This window comes from Balaenoptera physalus (assembly GCF_965194825.1).
Source record: "Balaenoptera physalus genome assembly, chromosome: 1".
Lineage (NCBI taxonomy): Eukaryota > Metazoa > Chordata > Mammalia > Artiodactyla > Balaenopteridae > Balaenoptera > Balaenoptera physalus.
The window spans coordinates 40,720,316-40,741,534 of NC_138882.1; the positions used below are offsets into that span (position 1 = coordinate 40,720,316).

Here is a 21,219-nt window from a genome sequence, read left to right on the forward strand (position 1 = left end):
GAAAAAAATTCATTAAAACTCCTTCATAACTTCTGTTTATTCAACAGAATAATACCCACTGTGTGCCAGGCATAATGGTAAGCATGGCATGGTCCCTTCAGCCAAGGAACTTTTAAGGTACTGGACAAAAAAGACAACCTAATAGTCCATTACAGTGCAGATGAGTGCTATGACTTGGTATGCACATGTTAAGGGGACAAGGAAAGGCTTTGGAGAGGAAATGATATCTGAATTGAGAATTGGAAGATGAATAGGCATTTTCTAGACAAAGCAAGGGAAGTGGAATTCAGGAAGATTTATTACACGTTAAAGGAATTGCATGTGCTAACCATTGTTGACATATGTGTTTCTGATTCTTTCTCAAGTAATATTATCACACATCTATTTCTTGATTTATCAGTGGACTAATCAGAGTTCTTCGTTGTAAGCAAAGAAAACTGGCTCTGGCTGATTTAAATGGAAAAGGAATTTATTGAAAGGATATTGAATAACTCACTCATAATTGCCAAGAAGCCTAGAGAACTAATCTCTGAATGTGAATAGGAACAAAGTGTAACTTGGCAGCTAGAACTGTAGGCAAAGTCAAACCACTGGTAAGGGCACACTGCCACTCCTGAACCTGGATGCGTCAACTTGCATTGTCCTGGTCACTACATGCCGCCGCTGAAGAATGGATTCTTCACCATCTCTGCTTCTTGGTGTCACTAGCTCCTAGGCAGTAGTGACTTTGCCTAGATCACATGTCCATGTGCTAGCTGCCTAGGAAACTGGGAAAGCAAGTATTGACCTTTTCAGCATTGACGGCAGGAGGCATGTAGAGAAGTATTCACCAGACATAGGAGGGAGAATCAGATGCTGGGCAGTCAAAATACAGCAAATGTTCTCCACATTCAACTCTAGACAATATCTATCATCTAGCTCACAAATTACTCCTTTGTCTCACCTACCTTTATCTTTTCAGTGTTTGTTATTTGTATTATAATTAATTTTTCTATTAGTTAATTTGGTACCAATAAATTTTATACCTGTAATTCTACTTTTTGTTTCATCAACTTCAGTCCATTATTTTACTCTCTTTTATATAGGTAACGCTACCCTTTCCTCCATCTTTTCTCCCCATTGTCTTTTTTTTTTTTTTAACATTTCCAGTAGTTAACATCTATAACCAAAACAAACTTTCATTTTCTCTCCATAGATTTACTTTAAAGTTTCCAAACCAGTAATCAGCATTTAAATTATTATCACCAAATAAATATTGTTACTGCAGTGCCAAGTCATGTGCTAGGATTACATTTCCCTTTCATGAGTCTAATATCATGATTACTGGAATTCTCAAAGGAGAATGTTTCTAGATGTAGGTACATCATCAAGTACATTTATATTCCACCAGTTGCCTCAAACCATGCCATGTCTTAGTATCGCTTCATATTGGAACCATGACTTTCTTGTACAGTCTTTATTTTTCTTAGACTTTCTAGTCCTACCATTTTTTTTTTTAATTGACAGAAGGATAATGTGACTTCACCATAATAAAAAGATTTTGCATCCTTTCAAACATACTGTTCCATGGAGTTCATTTTTTTCGCCTGGAGATGTTCTTGCCTGCCTGTTGCAAATTGGACTACTTTGTACCCCAAAGGCCTGAAAGATAGCTGTCATCCTAGGATTTCCTCTCACTGGTCTTCTGGGTTGGATTTATTGTTTATTAGATCCATGTCTTCCTATCTCTTGGTGTTCTGCCTTAACTGTTAGAGTACACTGTCAAATAACTTTTCCAAAATATATGTCTAAAAGGTAAACTGAGTCTTTGCATATCTCAGAATGTCATTATTCTCCCCCACACTAGTTTGAAAACAATTACCCCTAATTCTGGTTTCCAGAGGCAGTAACTTCATTCTCTCTTAACAGTATGTTTTGATATCTATCTCCAAATCTTAAAATAACCTTTAAAGAACCGGTTTTAGGTTCTATGGAAGATAAGAATTTAGCTGCTTCTTTTTACTTCCCCCACCAAATTCACTTCCTTTCTCCCATCCTTCTAAATAGGATTTTATTATCATAACTGATAATTTCACTATTCAAGAATTTCATTATTATGACTTTTTAAATGCTGTTCACAACTGAGCCATACAATGGTTTCCTTTCTAGCACAACATTTTGTTTTCTTTTCACTTAATAATTATCCTTTAAAACCTTTGTTTCATTTTCTGTGTTTGTGACATATAATAGTAGTCTAAATTGCCTTTCAAAATATTCAAACACATTAAGTACACTGTTAATTTCAGTTTGGGGATTCTGTCCTGGATCCTTTTAACATGCTCCATCTGAAATTACTGCTCTCTAGGCCTGTTAAACACCTGGGAAGTTAGAATCTTTCATCTTCATTCTGAGATTTCCTTTACCTCTCTCTTCAGTTTGATCACCTGTTTTCTGGATTCTGTGGGTTTTTTCTTCCTTTGTTTTCTCCTTTATTTTATTGGAACATCTCTCCTAGTAACTTCTAGGAAAAAGAAGGACATTTAAGTCCTATTCTGTTTGTAGTTGTGGGTTTATGCCTGTAAATGAATTTCCTTTATTGACTTCTGCTTCCACTGAGATGAGAGGTTAGTAGCAAACCAGTGCTTCCACCATAAACAACTAGATAAAATGAAGAAAAGTATCTGTTTAAAGGAATGAAGAGCTGCTAAGGCAATGAGAACTAGAGGGATTAAGAATCTAGAGAGGAAAGAACTATGGAGAGGTAAAATGATACAAAGATTAGAGATTGGGACTCACCAGGGGCTGGAGAATACAATAGGCCCTCTGTTGAAAACACAGGAGGGCAGGGATGAATCAGAGGTAAATTGAGCCTTACTAGGACTGTAATGTCATCTCAGTACAGCCCCTGACTGGGTTTAGATGATCATCCATCATTCTATTTGCCTAGTGGAAGAAGGGTGAATCATCCTGGGAGGAAGATAACATCATCTAGAGCCTCTAGAATTTTGTAACACAAAATACCTTTCAGTAAAAAATGACTAGATATTCTAACATGACTAAAGAACAAGATTAGGCTACAGGTAACCCAGATATTTGACTTATCTGACAATGAATTTTACATAATTATGATTAATATGTTCAAGAAAGTAGAGATTTATAAACTCTAAAAATAATCAAATGAAAATTTTGGAATAACAAGTGCATTATTTAAAATTAACAATTTAGATAGATTTTCCAGCAGATTAAACAAAAGACAGAATTAGCAAACTGGAAGTCAAATCAAGAGAAAGAAAAAAGTATAGAAGATACAGAAGAGAGCATCAAAAACATGTGAGACACAGTGAAAAGGTCTAACATAGAATTGGAATCTAAGAAAGAGAGAAGAATGAGGAAAAAGAAATATTTGAAGAGAATAATGGCCAAATGTTTTCCAAAACATGAAAAACCTCAACTATAGATTCAAGAAACTTTGAATCCCCAAAGCTGGATAATACAAAAAGAAAATCACATAGAGAACTTTCATTTCCAATCAGGAATATGGTTGTCTCTTACAGAATGGAGTGGTTAATATGGCAGCAGGCTAATAATCTCCTTTCCCGTTTTCTCATTGAAATAATTCATTTTTTATCTTTCCCAATAAAGTATTGATATTTAGTAGATGCATTCACGTAGTTCTTGTTGATAAGCATAACACCTTATGCTTTCTAGATTAAATAGAAGTTGGATTCTAGTGGACTCACAGGAATATTTTCCCTCATATGGGCTCCTAAGTGCCACATATTTATAATACTGGGATACAATTAAAATTAAATAATTAATTTAATTTTTTAATAATTAATTTTAAATTAAATAATTAATAATTCATTTGTATTTTGTAAGATTTTTCCAACCAGCATAATAAAGTTAATTAAACTATCAATCTTGAGTTTGGATCAAGATAGTAGGAGGATGTGGAGCTCAACTCCCCCCACAAACACATCAAAAATACATCTAAATGTGAAACAACTTACACTGCAAACTAACTGGAAACTGGCAGACGGACTCCTGTAAACCAAGGTTGTAAGAGATACACATGTAACCTGGTAGAAAGGGAAGAAATATGATTGGGTCAAAACTTATGCCCCTGCAAGGGAACTCAGAGGCAAAAGGAGATTACACAGGAAGACCCCTGCCCTGGGGAGTGAGTAGTTCAAGTCACAGATTTGGTGCCCCAGTCCTGGGATCCTGTGTGGGGGAGACAAGCCCCCTTGGCTGGTTGGAGGACTGCTGGGACTAACAGAAGCGTGGTGGGAAGCTTGGATTCTGCTCATGAAGGGTGCATGTGCGCTGGCTTGTCTGCAGGGTAGGGTGCAGAGAGGTCTGCTCTAGAGTCTATATAGAGTTTCCCACAACCACCTTGCCACGTGCTTGCCAACTCAAGCAAGCACTTTGGCTCTGCTGAGTCCATGTCACAGTGCAACACTGGATCTGGGGCAGCCATGACCAGGGAAAAGACTTGACCACGTGACACAGTGGTGACCCAGTCCCAGAGCTGAGCCTGGGTGAGGTAGCGGAGGCCATTATTGGCACTGACTCAAGCAACATCTCAGAAGCAGTCCAGATCTCTGACGCTGGTGGCTCTACCACAGCCTTATACGTGCTGAAAGTCTACATGGAGCCCACCTGCCCCGCAGAGTAGTTCCACAACAGGGCGGTGGTGGTGGAGGCTGGTGGCAGTGATTGGCTGTAAGGGACAAGGAGATTTGCACCTGAGGCTACGTCTGAGCAGAGCCACAGGTGCATGCACATGCAGCGCATTGGACCTCTGTCTGTGGCCAACCCAAGCCAAGAGCCCACACAAATCCCACTTGCTTCAGCACTAACCCCCCTGGGGAAAGCGTCTTGGTCCAAGGAGAGGGGAAAAAACACACACTTAAAGGGAACAAAGCCAGCTTGGGCCCGGCCCTCAGGGCTTCTGTACCAGCAACTTGGAATCCGACTCCACCCACAATAGGGCAGTGACAGCCACTAAGCAGAGGTGAAGTCCCGCCTCATACCTGGTACCAGCTTTAGCCCCTCAATCTCTAGCCTCACCCCCTACCAAGGTGATAGCTTGGTACATCCAGCACACCCAGGAAAGACATAACTTGCATCCACATCAAATCCAGGTTTTCCACCAAAGGCATTGGGCACAGGCAGTCTGTATAGGAATGCTCTCACATAAGAACACTCTCTCAAGACCACAATAGGTAACTGTTTTGCCTAAATTCATAGAGGTAGAGAAAGTTAATCAAAATGAAAAGGCAGAGGGATAACTCTCAATTTAATGAGTAAGAGAAAACCCCTGGAAAAAAATAAATAATGAAATAGAAATAAACAATTTACCAGGTAAAGAATTCAAAGCATTGGTGATAAATGTTAACTGACCTAGGGAAAAGAATTGATGTAGACAGGGAACACTTTAACAAGGAACTAGAAAATATAAAAAAGACCCAATCAGAAATGAAGAATTCAATAGCTGAAGTAAAAAATACACTAGAAGGAATGAATTGCATGCTAAGTGGTACAGAAGAACACATAAGTGATCTGGAATATAGAATAATGGAAATCATCCAATCAAAATAGCAAAAAGAATAATTTTTAAAAAATGAAAACAAGAGATCTCTGAGATAACATTAAGCATATCAGCATTCACATTTTAGGGGTCCCAGAAGGAAAAGAAAGAGAGAAGGGGATCAAAAATGTATTTGAGGAAATTATGGCTGGAAACTTCTCAAACCTGAGGAAGGAAACAGATATCCAGGTACAGGAATCTCAAAGGGTCCCAAGCAGACCAACACCAAGACATGGCATAATTAAAATGGCAAAAGTTAAAGACAGAGAATTCTTAAGGCACCAAGAAAATAACCCAAAGAGTCATATTCAAGGAAACCTCCATAAGGCTGTCAGCTGATTTCTCTGCAGAAACTTTGCCGGCCAGAAGGGAGTGGCATGATATATTCAAAGTGCTGAAAGTGAAAAATCTGCAACCTGGGATACTTTACCCAGCAAGATTATCATTTAGAATAGAAGGAGAGATAAAGAACTTCTAAGACAAGCAAAAACTAAGAGTTCATCAATAACTAAACCTATCCTAAAAGAAATGTAGAAGAGTCTTCTCTAAGTGGAAAAGAAGAATCTATAGGAAAGGTAAAATCCCACTAGGAAAGGTAAATATACAGTAATGACTGAGGATAAACCACTTAAATACACCAGTATGAAGATTGAAAGACAAAGAATTGTAAAAGCAACTGTAACTACAATAAACAATTAAATGTTGGGGAGGAGTGTAAAAATGTAGGTCTTTTAGAATATGTTTGAATTTAAATGACTACCAGTTTAAAACAAGACATATATAGTTATAGGTCAAAACAAAGGGAAGTTTATCGAGATACAGGCCTTCCTCAAGAAACAAAAAAAATCTCAAACAACCTAACCTACCACCTAAAGGAATTAAAAAATAAAAGTAAAGGCCAAAGTCAGCAGAAGGAAGGAAATAATAAAGATCAGAGAGGAAAAAATAAAATAGAGATTAAAAAATAGAAAAGAGCAGTGAAACCAAGAGCTGTTGTTTTGAAAAAATAAACAAAATTGATAAACTTTTAGCTAGGCTCAGGAAGAAGAAGAGAGAGGACCCAAATAAACAAAATAAGAAATGAAAGAGGAGAAATAAAAACCAATACCACAGAGATACAAAAATCATGAGCGAATACTTTGAACAGTTATATGCCAACAAATTAGACAACCTAGAAAAAATGGACAAATTTCCAGAAACGTACAACCTGCCAAGACTGAATCAAGAAGAAACAGACAATTTGAACACACTGATCACTAGTAGTGAGATTGAATTTGTAATAAGAAAAACTCCCGAGCAAACAAAAGTCCAGGACTGGACAGCTTCACAGGGGAATTCTACCAAACATATAATGAAGAGCTAATACCTATCCTCCTCAAAGTATTACAAAAAAATCGAAGAAGATGGAACACTCCCAAATGCATTCTATGAGGTCACCATCACCCCCCAAAACCAGACAAAGACACTACAAAAAAAAAAAAAAAGAAAAGAAAATTAAAGGCCAATATTTCTGATGAACATCAATGCAAAAATCCTCAACAAAATATTAGCAAATCAACCCTCTAAGATCAGGAACAAGACAAGGATGCCCACTGTTGCCACTTATATTCAACATAGTTTTGGAAGTCCTAGCCATAGCAATCAGAGAAGAAAAAGAAAAGGAATCCAAATTGGAAAGGAAGAAGTAAAAGTATCACTGTTTGCAGATCTCATGATACTATGCATAGATAATCCTAAAGATACCACCAGAAAACTACTAGAGCTCATCAATAAATTCGATAAAGTTGCAGGATACAAAATTAATATACAGGAATCTGTTGCATTTCTATACATTAACAGTGAACTATCAGAAATAGAAATTAAGGAAACAATCCCATTTACCATAGCATCAAAAAAGAACGAAATACCTAGGAATAAACCTACCTAAGGAAGCAAAAAATATATACTCCAAAAACTATAAGCTGCTGACGAAAGAAATTGAAGGCAACACAAACAGATGGAAAGATATACCATGTTCTTGGACTGGAAGAATCAATATTGTTAAAATGACCATACTACCCAAGGCAATCTACAGATTCAATGTAATCCCTATCAAAATACCAGTGGCATTTTTCACAGAGCTACAACAAATAATTTTAAAATTTATATGGAAACACAAAAGACCCCAAATAGCCAAAACAATCTTGAGAAAGAGGAACAGCGCTGGAGGACTCGGGCTCTGTGGCTTCAGACTATACTACAAAGCTACAGTAACCAAAACAGTATGGTATGGTCACTAAAACAGACACATAGATCAATGGAACAGGATATAAAGCCCAGAAATCAACCCACACACTTATGGGCAGTTAATCTATGACAAAGGAGGCAAGAATATACAATGGAGAAAAGACAGTCTCTTCAATAAGTGGTGCTGGGAAAACAGGACAGCTACATGTAAAAGAATGAAATTAGGACATTCTCTAACACTGTATACAAAAATAAACTCAGGAATTCCCTGGCAGTCCAGTGGTTAGGACTGTGTGCCTTCACTGACAAGGACACTGGTTTGATCCCTTGTCAGGGGACTAAGATCCTGCAAGCTGCACAGTGCGGCCAAAAATGAAACAATAACAAAAATAAACTCAAAATGGATTAAAGACCTCAATGTAAGATCGGATACTATAAATCTCCTAGAGGAAAACATAGGCAGAATACTCTGACATAAATCACAGCAATATTTTTTTGGATCTGTCTCCTAGACTGATGGAAACAAAAGCAAAAACAAACAAGTGGGACCTAGTTAAACTTAAAAGGTTTTGCACAGCAAAGGAAACCATTGACAAAAGGAAAAGACAATCTATGGAATGGAAGAAAATATTTGCAAGTGATGCAACCAACAAGGGCTTAATTTTCAAAATATACAAACAGCTTATACAGCTCAACATCAAAAAAACAAACAACGCAATCGAAAAATGGTCAGAAAACCTAAACAGACATTTCCCCAAAGAAGATATATAGATGGCCAACAGCCGCATGAAAAGATGCTCAACATCACTAATTATTAGAGAAGTACAAATCAAAACTACAATGAGGTATCACCTCATACTGGTCAGAATGGCCATCATAAAAAGTCTACAAATAATAAATGCTGGAGAGAGTGTGGAGAGAAGAGAACCCTCCTACACTGTTGGTGGGAATGTAAATTGGTACAGCCACTATAGAAAACACTATGGAGTTTCCTTAAAAAATTAAAAAGAGTTACCATATGATCCAGCAGTCCCACTCCTGGGCATATATCTGGAAAAGGTGAAAACACGAATTCAAAAAGATACATGAACCCCAATGTTCATAACAGCACTATTTACAATAGCCAAGACATGGAAGCAACCTAAATGTCCATGGACAGATGAATGGATAAAGAAGATGTGGTATGTATATACAGTGGAATATTGCTCAGCCATAGAAAAGAATGAAATAATGCAATTTGCAGCTACATGGATGGACCTAGAGATTATCGTACTAAGTGAAGTAAGTCAGACAGAGAAAGACAAATATCATATGATATCACTTATATGTGGAATCAAAAAAATGATACAAATGAACTTATTTACAAAATAGACATATAGTCATGGACATAGAAAACAAACTTATGGTTACCAAAGGAGAAAGTGGGGGGTGCGGGGGGAGGATAACTTAGGAATTTGGGATTAACAGGTAAACACTACTGTATATAAAATAGATAACAACAAGGACCTACTGTATAGCACAGGGAACTATATTCAATATCTTGTAATAACCCATAATGGAAAAGACCTGAAAAAATATATGTACATATAACTGAATCACTTTGCTATACACTTGAAACATTTTCAACAACTATACTTCAATAAAAAAATTAGCAAATTGAATCCCACAGTATATAAAAAGGATTGTACACTATGATTAAGTTGGATTTATTCCAGGGATGTAAGGATGGTTCAACATCAACAAAAGGAAGGATAAAAATCACATGGTTATCTTAATAGATGCAGAAAGAGCATTTGACAAAATTTCACATCCATTCATGATAAAAAAGTCTTACCAAAGTGAGTACAGAGGAACATATCTCAACATAATAATGGACATTTATGACAGTTCCAGAGCTAACATCATACTCAACAGTGAAAAGTTGAAAGCCTTCCCACTAAATTCAGGAGTAGGACAGGGATGCCCACTCTCACACTTCTATTCAACATAGTATTGAAAGTTCTAGCCACAGCAGTCAGACAAGAAAAAGAAGCAAAAGTCATCAAAATTGAAAGAGAAGTAGAACTGTCATTATTTGCAGACAGCATGATAGTTTATATAGAAAAACCTAAAATCTCCACCCCCAAATTATTAAAACTAATAAATGAATTCAGCAAAGTTGCAGGACAGAAGATTACTATACAGAAATCTGTTGCTTTTCTATATAATAACAATGAACTATCAGAAAGAGAAAGTTTTTAAAAATCCCATTTAAAATCGCATCAAAAAGAATAAAATACCTAGGAATAAACTTAATGAAGGAGGTGAAAGACTCTGAAAACTATAAAACATTGATGAAGGAAATTGAAGGTTATACAAAGAAGTGGAAAGTTATCCCATGCTCTTGGATTAGAAGAATTAATATTGTGAAAATGGCCATACTACCCACAGCAATCTACAGATTTAATGCAATCTCTATCAAAACACCCATTACATTTTTCACAGAACTAGAACAAATAATCCTAAAATTCGTATGGAACCACAAAAGACCCCAAATTGCCAAAGCAACCTTGAGAAAAAAGAACACAGTTGGAGGTACCACCTACCCAGACCTCAGACTATAGTATAAAGCTACAGTAATCAAAATAACATGGTTCTGACACAAAAACAGATATATAGATCAATGGAACACAATAGAGACCCTAGAAATAAACCCACACACCTATGGTCAATTAATCTATGACAAAGGAGGCAAGAATATACAATGGAGAAAAGACAGTCTCTTCAGTCGGTGCTGGGAAACTGGATAGCTATATTTAAAACAATGAGATTAGAATATTTCCTCATACCATAAACAAAAATAAACTCAAATGTATTGAAGCCCTAAATTTGAGATCTGAAACCATAAAATTCCTAGAAGAGAACATAGGCAGAACACTGTCTGACATAAATCGTAGCAATATTTTTTTGGATCTTTCTTCTAAAGCAAAGGGAATAAAAGCAAAAATTAACATATGGGACCTAATTAAACTTAAAGGCATTTGCACAGCAAAGGAAACCATTGACAAAACGTAAAAACAAAACAACATACAGAATGGGATAAAATGTTTGCAAGGGATATGACTGACAAGGGGTTAATATCCATAATATACAAACAGCTCATACAACTCAATATCCAAAAACAAACAAACAAACAAACAAACCCAATCAAAAATGAGCAGAAGACCTGAATAGACATTTCTCCTAAGAGGACATACAGATGGCTAACAGACACATGAAAAGATGCTCAACATTGCTAATTATTAGAGAAATGCAAATTGAACAACAATGAGATATCAGCTCACACCTGTCAGAAAAGCTATCATCAAAAAGTCTATAAATAACAAATGCCAACATTCCATTGGTGCAGCCACTATGGAAAACACTATGGAGGTTCTTCAAAAAACTAAAAATACAACTACCATATTATCCAGCAATTCCACTCCTGGGTTTATATCTGGAAAAAACAAAAACACTAATTCAAAAAGATACAGGCACCCCAATGTTCATAGCAGCATATTTACAATAGCCGAGATATGTAAGCAACCCAAGTGGCCATCAACAGACGAATGGACAAAGAGTATGTGATATACACACACACACACACACACACACACACACACACACACACTGGAATATTACTCAGCAATAAAAATGAAATTTTGCCATTTGCAGCGATGTGGATGGACCTAGAAAATATTATGCTTAGTGAAATAGGCAGAGAAAAAAATACTGTATATCATCACTTCTAAGTGGAATCAAAAAAATAATACAAACGAATGTATATAGCAAAATAGAAACAGACTCACGGATATAGAAAACAAACTAGTGGTTACCAATGGGAAAGGGGAGGTGGGAGGGGACACATTAGGGGTATGGGGTTAAGAGATACAGACTACTATGTATTAATTAGATAAGAAACAAGGCTGTATTGTATAGCACAGGGAATTATAGCCATTATTTTGTAATAAGTTTAATGGATTATAATCCGTAAAAATACTGAATCACTATGCTGTACACCTGAAACTAATATAATGTCGTAAATCAACTATACTTCAATAAAATTATATCAGTCTTAATTCTAATTCCTCAAATTCTTTAATCAATAAAAATGACTTGTAATGATATATCTAAAACTTCCAATTCTTTTAAAAACTTTTAGCTGCTACCAAGGGAAGAATTAAGACAAAGAGAAGAGAGAAAAGGAGTAAATGGCGAAAAGAAAGAAAAGTAGGTAATTGTGAATAATTTAATATAAGAGTAAAATTTGGCTATTAGAATAATCTGCTCTTTCTTCCTAATTAAGGAAAACAAAATCTATACAGGGAACTTTGAAGAGATGTAAGGGAAGGAGTGGTTAACATGGTAGTTAACATGGAGCTAACCTAATAGTGTTCTTTTTCTTTTCAAATACTGTAATCACTCCTTATCTGAAGTTTCACTTTCTGAGGTTTCAGTTACCTGCAGTACACTGTGGTCCAAAAATACTAAATGGAAAATTCCATAAATAAACAACATACATTTTAACTTGTGTGTCCATTCTGAGTAGCATAATGAAATCTCACACTGTCCTGCTCTGTCCACCCCTCGATGTGAATCATCTCTTTGTCCAGCTAATCCACGCTGTATTTGCTACCCATACATTAGTCACTTAGTAGCCATTTCAGTTATCAGATCATCGACTGTTGCAGTATTACAGTGCTTGTGTTCAAGTAACCTTATTTTACTTAATAATGGCCCCAAAGCCAAAGAGTACTGATGCTGGCAATTCAGATATTCTCTTACTGTGCCTGATTTATAAATTATACTTTATCATAGGTATATATAAATATAGGAAAAGACACAGTATATATAGGGTATGGTACTATCCCCGCTTTCGGGCATCCACTGGGGGACTTTGAACTATCCCCTGCAGATAAGGGGGCAATACTCTACTTAGAAAACTATACAGATAGTTAAAATACATTTGCAATTCTTTTGATTTTTTGATGTTAACATAGTTACTAAAATAGCATATGTGCTTTGAAAAATGCAAATAATACAGAGATAGATAAAAGGTGAATGGCCACACTCTTTTTATTCCACTTTCCTGGGGTTATCCTTCTTAAACATTTGTTACATATCCTTAGGTTCTTTCTCTAGCAATTGCAGAGAATGAAATAAATGAAATCGATATGTATATATGAATGTATAAGACTACAGTCTTATGTTACAGAAATAGATCACCAACTTGCTTCTCTAAATTTAATATATTTAGTATAATAACATGCATACAAAAGAATATGTATAATATGCATAAAAGTTAGACATATAATAATAAAAATAACACTATGAACCTATTATTTAACTTAAGAACTAGAACATTACCAATGTTATATCTACCAGTATTATTCAATCTTCTTCCATTTACCTGACTACCTATCAGAAGTAATACTATCTAAACTTTGTCACCTCTTCCTGTACATTTTGATAGTAGTTTTTAAAAATATATATTTATTTATTTATTTGTTTACTTGGTTGCACCAGGTCTTAGTTGTAGCAGGCAGGCTCCTTAGTTGTAGCATGTGAACCCCTAGCCACGGCATACATGTGGGATCTAGTCCCCTGATGAGGGATCTAACCTGGGCCCCCTGCATTGGGAGTGTGGAGTCCCAACCACTGCGCCACCAGGGAAGTCCCTTGATAGTAGTTTTATTACAAATGTATGTATCTATAAACATTATTATGTTTAGTTTGCCTAGTTTTGAGCTTTATAAAAATAGTATCATATCATATATAGTTTTCTGTGTCTAGATTTTTCACAAAATATTTTGTTTCTATGATTTATCTTTTCATATAGCTGTATTTCATAAATTTATGAAATTATGAAACTGCTGTATAATATTTCATTGTTTGAATAAAGCACAATTTATTTATCCATTGTCCCATGAATGGACATTTCGGATGTCTCTGATTTTTTTTTTTATTACAAACAATTCTACTATGAATATGTTATACATTTTTCCTGGTGCTCATGTGTAAATTTCTTTAGATTACATATCTAAGAATGAAATTGCTAAATTGTAAGTTACGCACAATGTGATATGCACAGTGTTGTTTGTGTTAAACACAATGTGTGTTCAGACTGCTGAGATTCTAGGGTTGTTGTTATTATACTTTAATATAACTTATCCTTGTCTAACACATTTAATTTGGTTGTTCAAATCATTTATTGTCTTACTGATATTTTATCTGCTTTTTCTACCAATTACAAAAGTGTTTTAAAATCTTTCATTATGATTGTGGATTTGTCTATTTCTTGTACTTCTTTGCAATGTTTGCTTCTTATATTTTGAAGCTGTGTTATTAGGTATATTTAAATTTTGAATTATTAACTCTTCTGGTGAATTTTACCTTTTATTATTATGGATTTACTTTCTTTATCTCAAGTAATATTTGTTACCTTAAAGTCAATTTTATCTGATAATAATATAGCTACACCAGCTTTTGGGGGGGATTAGGGGTTCATGTTTGTTTGGTATTTTTTTTCCATTCTTTTATTTTCAGCTTTTCTGTATTTTTAATTTTAGATGTCTCTTGTAAACAGCATATAGTTGGGTTTTATTTTCTCATCCAGTCTGACACTCTTCATTTTTTAAAAATCTGGCCGTTAAGAATTAATATAATTACTGATATATTTCTGTTACACCTACCATTATACGATGTACTTTCTATTTCTCCCACTTACTCTGTATTTTTTTTCCTTTTTGCCTTCTTTTTAATATATTTTCTATTTCATTTTTTCCTTTAATTTGGGTTTCTTTTAATATTGGTTATCCTATAAATGATAACATACATCCTTGATTTATCAAAGACTCATGTTAGTTGGCACTTTTAACTTCCACTTAGATGAGGGAAGGATCTTAGAACACTTTCACTCCTTTACCCTCCTCCTGACTTTTACACCGTTGTATCATATATTTTAATTTTATATAACTTTCAAATTCCAGAAAATAGTATCCCCCTAAGTCAGAAGCTAATTCATTAAATACTTTTATTTTAAAAATGAAAGAAATGAACTTTCAAGTCAAGAAATTAGAAAAAGAACAACTAAAACACAACTGAAAGGAATATAGGAGAAAAAAATAGTAAAGATAAAACCTTTAGGAACTTTTAAGAGACAGGAAAAATAGACTGTAAGTTAATCCAAGAGCTGAATTTTTGAAAAATGCCAATAAAATGGTCAAACCTTGACAAACCTATTAAAAATAAAGAAAATACAAACAAAAGTAAAACGGGGATAGATAGATCAATAGATACATAGCTCTAAACATTTAAAGAGAATAATATGAACAACACTATGCTAAGGTATGAGTATTGATCTGTCCACAACACAGTTACACAGGAAATGTAAGTTTATTTTTCTATAATTCATCTCATTTTCTTCTTGAAGCCCTAGCTTATTGGAGAGGATGGAAACCTGATCTCAGCCAGTTTGGAATTTCTTCCTTTGAGTTAAGGAAGGGGACAGGTAGAGGGGTGAGGAGGTGGGAGGTGGTCTTTGTCTTTCCAAGACATGGGTGAGGGGAAGATACTCACCTGGTCCTCAATGTTATCTGTTCACACAGGTATCTTCTGAGATGTGCGTCATTCAGTCTGGTCCTCAGTCATTGATCCACGCCATTTGCGACTGAGATGCCTTCATTCCTGTCTGCCTAGTCCTTTCAGGTATGATGGCTCTCTCCCTGTTACATCCACGTCACATGTAGGAGCATGGGCATAATTCTGCTCCTCACTGCCATGCAGGGGTACTAAATGCAAGCCTATATAAAGCCTGGTCAGCATAATCTCCCCTCCCAGTCATTTCTTCTCTGATATCATGTGACTACCGCAAGGCTCAGAGTACAGCTTCTCTTTTCCCCTGCCTTAGGTTACTCATATTTGTGTGGATTTTTACTACTTCCCTGGTACTCTGTGAATCAGGATACAGGGCCTATCTTTTGGGGATTTATCAATGTCTATATTCTTATTACTTCCCCACAATATCCTCTTCTTCCTTAGTCTGGGGAAATTTCTTTCTAGTCTCGTTGTAGCTCAGGGTGAGGTTCTAGGGAGGTGAGATTGAGTTTAGTTCTTTCCAGTTATATTTCTCCCAAATATTTTATCTATATATGGAACCTTCTCTATTTCCGTAATGGCTTACATTTTTAGAAATCAAGTTCAAGAAGACTTCTTTTTTTCTGTTTACTACTCTGGTTTATCCCTTCCCTAAAACAACAAGCTCGCAACTGCCTAGCTGCTTAAAAGGAGTATGGGAGGAGGGATAAGGAAAAAAATGAACTAACAGGTGAAAAAAACTTAATATTTCAAAAATATCCTGTCACATAAAAACTTGTTGAGATGACAAATTTGTGGAATAATATTTGCTAATATCAAACACTTACGAGGTACCATTGTTTTAAGAATTTTACGTCTGTCAATCTAATCATCACAATAATAATTAAATAGGTATCATTACTATTCTGATTTTACAGATAAAGAAACCGAGATACAGAGATGTCAAGTAACTTAACTAAGTTTTGTTCAGTAGTGTCAGAACTTGTACTCAAACCCAAGAAGTCTGTCTCTGTAGTCCACTTTCTAAACTACTATGTCTTTGGTTCTCAAGTGACTCCCCAAGGAACATATGGAAATGCGTAGGGAGTATGATTTAGTTTTTATAAAGACTGAAGAAAGTTACTGGCATTTAGTGAATAAAGACCCAAAATGTTAAATGTCCTGTAGTGTGAGGATGGTCCTGAACAATAAAGAATTGACCCATCCAAAATGTAGATAGAACTTCTATTGAGAAACACTACACTGTACTGTACTACCTCTAAATTGCCAAGATTGACTCAAGAAATTAAAAAAAAATTCATATAGATGACTATTCATGATAGAAGTTATAAATGTTATTAAAAAGTTGATAGGCAGATTTTCTACTTAGTTTTTCTTTAAGATTTTCAGGGAATAAGTGAGTTTCATAATATATATAATAATCTCTTCTAGAATATGAAAGGATATAGAATACCTCTTTTTTTTTAATTTTTTATTTCTTTTAACATCTTTGTTGGAGCATAATTGCTTTACAATGTTATGTTAGTTTCTGCTGTATAACAAAGTGAATCAGCTATACGTATACATATATCCCCATATCCCCTCCCTCTTGCGTCTCCCTCCCACCCTCCTTATCCCACCCCTCTAGGTGGTCACAAAGCAGCAAGCTGATCTCCCTGTGCTATGCGGCTGCTTCCCACTAGCTCTTTACATTTGGTAGTGTATATATGTCAATGTCACTTTCTCACTTCATCCCAGGTTACCTTTCCCCCTCCCCGTGTCCTCAAGTCTATTCTCTACGTTTGCGTCTTTATTCCTGTCCTGCCCCTAAGTTCTTCAGAACCATTTTCTTTTTAGATTCCATATATATGTGTTAGCATACAGTATTTGTTTTTCTCTTTCTGACTTACTTCACTCTGTATGACAGACTCTAGGTCCATCCACTTCACTACAAATAACTCAATTTCATTTCTTTTTATGGCTGAGTAATATTCCATTGTATATATGTGCCACATCTTCTTTATCCATTCATCTGTCGATGGACACTTAGGTTGCTTCCATGTCCTGGCTATTGTAAATAGTGCTACAATAGAATGCCTTTTAATTGATTTTATGAAGCTTATAAAACACAAATTAGATTTTTAGAAATATTGCTAGAGACAAAGGGGGACATTTCATTATGATAAAAGCATCAATATGTATCTGGAAGATACAACAATTATAAATGTATTCACACTGAAGTGGGTTGAATAGTATCCTCCCCAAAATTCAGGTCCACCCAGAACCTCAGAATGTGACCTTACTTGGAAACAGAGTCTTTGCAGATGTAATTATTTAAGATCATACTGGAATGGGGGAGGGGGAGGGACCTAAATCCAATGACTGGTGATGTTATAAGAAGAGGAGAAAGAATACATAAATGAATAAGGAAGAAGACCATGTGACTGCCAAGGCAGTGATAGGAGTTATGCTGTGCTCAAGCTAAGGAACATGTGGGGGCACGAGAGGCTTGAAGAGGCAAGGTAGGGTTCATCCCTAGAGCCTGCAGAGGGAATATTGGCTCTGCCAAGTCTGATTTTGGACTTCTAGCTTCCAGAACTGTGAGAGAATAAATTTCTGTTGTTTTAAGCCACTTAGTTTTTGATAATTTGTTATGACAGCCCAGGAAACTAATACACCTAATAACAGAGCCCCAAGATACATGAAACAACAACTTACAGAATTGAAAGGAGAAATAGACCGTTCAAATTGTTGGGAAATATCAGTATCCTACTTTTAATAATTGATGGAAAAAATAGACAGAAAATCAGTAAGGATATGGAAGACTTGAACAACACTATCAACCAGCTTGACATAAAAATATATCTATATAACACTTCACCCACAGCAGCAGAATACAAGCTCATAAATTATTCTCCATAAATGTAAAAGGATTGAAACCACTCAAAGTATGTTTCTCTGATCACAGTAGAATTAAAGTAGAAAAATCAACAATAGAAAGAAATTTAGGGGATCTCCAAATATTTGGAAATTTTAAAACACACTAAAAAATAACCCATGGGTCAAAAATGAAATCACAAGGGAAATTAGAAATTATTTTAAGCTTAAAAGAATATAAAAATTTATGGACTGCAGCTAAAGCAATGCCAAGAGGGAAACTTATAGCTTTAAATGCCTGTATTAGAAAAGCAACAGGTGTCAAGTCAACAATCTAAGCTTTTACCTAAGGAAACTAAAACACCAAGAGCAAATAACCCAAAGCAAGCAGAAAGAAGAAAATGATAAAGATCAAAGCCAAACATTAATGAAATAAAAACCAAAAGAAAGTATAGAAAATCAGTGAAACCAAAGGTCATTTCTTTGAAACAACAAACTGATTTTTGAGCAACAAAATTCATAAACCTTTAGCTATTCTGATCAAGAAAGAAAGGAAAGAAAAAACACAAAATAAGGAATGAAAGATAGGGCATGATTACTGACCATATAGAAACTAAAAGTATTATGAGAATATTATGAATGACTTTGTGCCAACAAATTAGACAGTTTAAATGGAGAAATTTTTATCAAGATGCAAATAACAAAACTAAGTCAAGAGAAAATAGAAAATCTGACTAGAACAAAACAGCAAGTAAAGAAAATGAATTGGTAATTAAAAATCTTCTCACAAGGAAAAGTGCAGGCCCGGATGGCTTCCCTGGTGAATTCTACCTAACATTTAATGAAGAAAGATTACCAGTCCTACAAAAATATTTTCAGAAAATAAAAGAGAAACAGTTCCCAATGCACTTATGAGACCACTATTACCCAGATATCAAAATCAGTCAAACACATCACAAGAAAATTGCAGAGCAATTATTCCTCATGAATGTATACACAAAATTTGTTAATGAAATACTAGGAAACTGAATCTAGCAGTGTTTAAAAAGGATTATACACTGTTTTCCAGGAATGCAGGTTTAGTACCCTCAAATCAATTAATGCAATATACCATATTAATCAAACAACGAAAACCAGATTGTCATGCCAGTAGACACAGAAAAAGAATTTGATGAAATCCAACACCCATTAATGATAAACACTTTCAACACACTAGGGATAGAAGGGAACTTCCTCAAACTGATAAAAGGTATCTACATGCTTAATCATACTTTCTGATGAAAGACAATGTTTCCCCCGCAAAGATGCTTTCTCCCCTAAGGTTGGGAAAAAAGCAAAGATGTCTCACATTTCAATATGTGCTTGTGGTTCTAGCTAGTGCAGTGAAGCAAGAAAATTAAGTCATGCATATTGGAAAGAAAGACCTAAAACTTTATTTGTGTACATGTTCCTGAATATAGACAATCCTAAGTAATCTAAAGAAATAAATAAACGACTAGAATAAACAAGTTTAGCAAGATCAATATAAAAAAATCAATTGTATTTCTATATGTTAGCAATGAATTGTACAACAATAAAATTTAAAAAACAATTCCATTCCCATTAGCATCAGAAAGAATAAAATATATAGGAATAAACTTAACAAAAGAAGTGCAAGACATGCATTTCTGAAAGAAATGAAAGAAGATCTAAATAAATTGAAATATTCTATGTTCATAGATTAGAAGACTCAATATTGTTAAAATGGCCATTCTTCCCAATTTGATCTATAGATTCAATGCAATCCCTACTAAGGTTCCAGCAAGATTTTTTGTATAAATTGACAAGCTGATCCTAAAATTTGTATGGAATTTCAAAGGACCTAGAATAGTTAAGATGACCTTGAAAAGAACAAAGATTGAGGACTATTGGATTTTAAAACTTATGAAGCAACAGTAATCAAGATAGTGTGGTACTGGCATAAGGATAGACATATAGATCAATGAAACAGAATTGAGTCCAAGAATAAACCCTTACATTTATGGTCAGTTGATTTTTGACAAGCATGCCAAGGTAATTCAATGGGAGAAATGACAGTGTTTTCAACAGATGGTTCTGGGACAATATCCATGTGCCAACAAAACAAAACAAAACAAAACTTAAATCCTTACCTCATGCCATATGCAAAATTTAACTGAAAATGGATCATAAGTTTAAATATAAGACCTAAAACTGTAAAACTTCTAGAAGATGACAAGGAAAATACTTTTGTGACTTTGAATTGGATAAATATTTGTTGGATATGACAAGAAAAACATGATACATAAAAGAAAAATTAATAAATTTGACTTCATAAAAATTAAAAACAACTGCTTTTTAAAAGACACCATTAAGGAAATGAAAAGACAAGCCACAGACTGGGAGAAAATATTTGTAAATCATATATCTGATAGAGGACTTATATCTGAATATATAAAGAACTCTTACAATTTTTTTTTTTTTACAAATTTTATAATAAGAAAACAAATAATCCAGTTTTTTAAATGAATGAAATATTTGAATAGACCTTTAACCGAAGAAAACATACAGTGGCTAATATGTACATAAAAGATGCTCCACAACATTAGCTTTTAGGGAAATGCAAATGAAAACAACAATGAGATGTCACTACACAGCCACTAGAATGACTATCATGTAAAAGATTGATGATACCAAGGGTTGGCTGGTAAGGAAAGGGAGAAACTAGAACCCTCATATTTTGCTGGTGGGAATGTGAAATTGTTCAGCCACTTTAGAATACAGTTTGGCATTTTCTTAAAAAATTAAACATAAACTTACATTGGGCCCAGCAATTCTATTCCTATATATCCATCCAAGAAAAACACAAATATATGTATACACAAAGACTTATATGTGACTGTTCACAGCAGTGTTACTTATAATAGGCAGAGATTGGAAACAATCCAGTTTCC

The 21,219-nt window shown here is 34.9% G+C and overlaps 1 protein-coding gene across 13 annotated transcripts in view; it reads left to right on the forward strand.

The window, feature by feature from the left end:
* The window catches only part of LOC309665651 (uncharacterized protein), a 61,488-nt gene that overhangs the window by 14,597 nt on the left and 25,672 nt on the right, over nucleotides 1-21,219 (forward strand). For 7 of the 13 annotated variants that reach the window (XR_014266611.1, XR_014266612.1, XR_014266616.1 and 4 more), the window contains 2 exons: nucleotides 11,979-12,046; nucleotides 15,424-15,523. Coding sequence is in view for 6 of the 13 variants with exons in the window: in XM_082472275.1 (XP_082328401.1) it covers nucleotides 11,979-12,046; nucleotides 15,424-15,489 (134 nt within the window). In the remaining 7 variants the exon portion in view is untranslated. Of the gene's footprint in view, nucleotides 1-47; nucleotides 10,980-11,978; nucleotides 12,047-15,423; nucleotides 15,524-21,219 lie in introns of those variants that run through there. The other 6 variants (XR_014266614.1, XR_014266613.1, XR_014266615.1 and 3 more) reach the window with 6 other exon arrangements.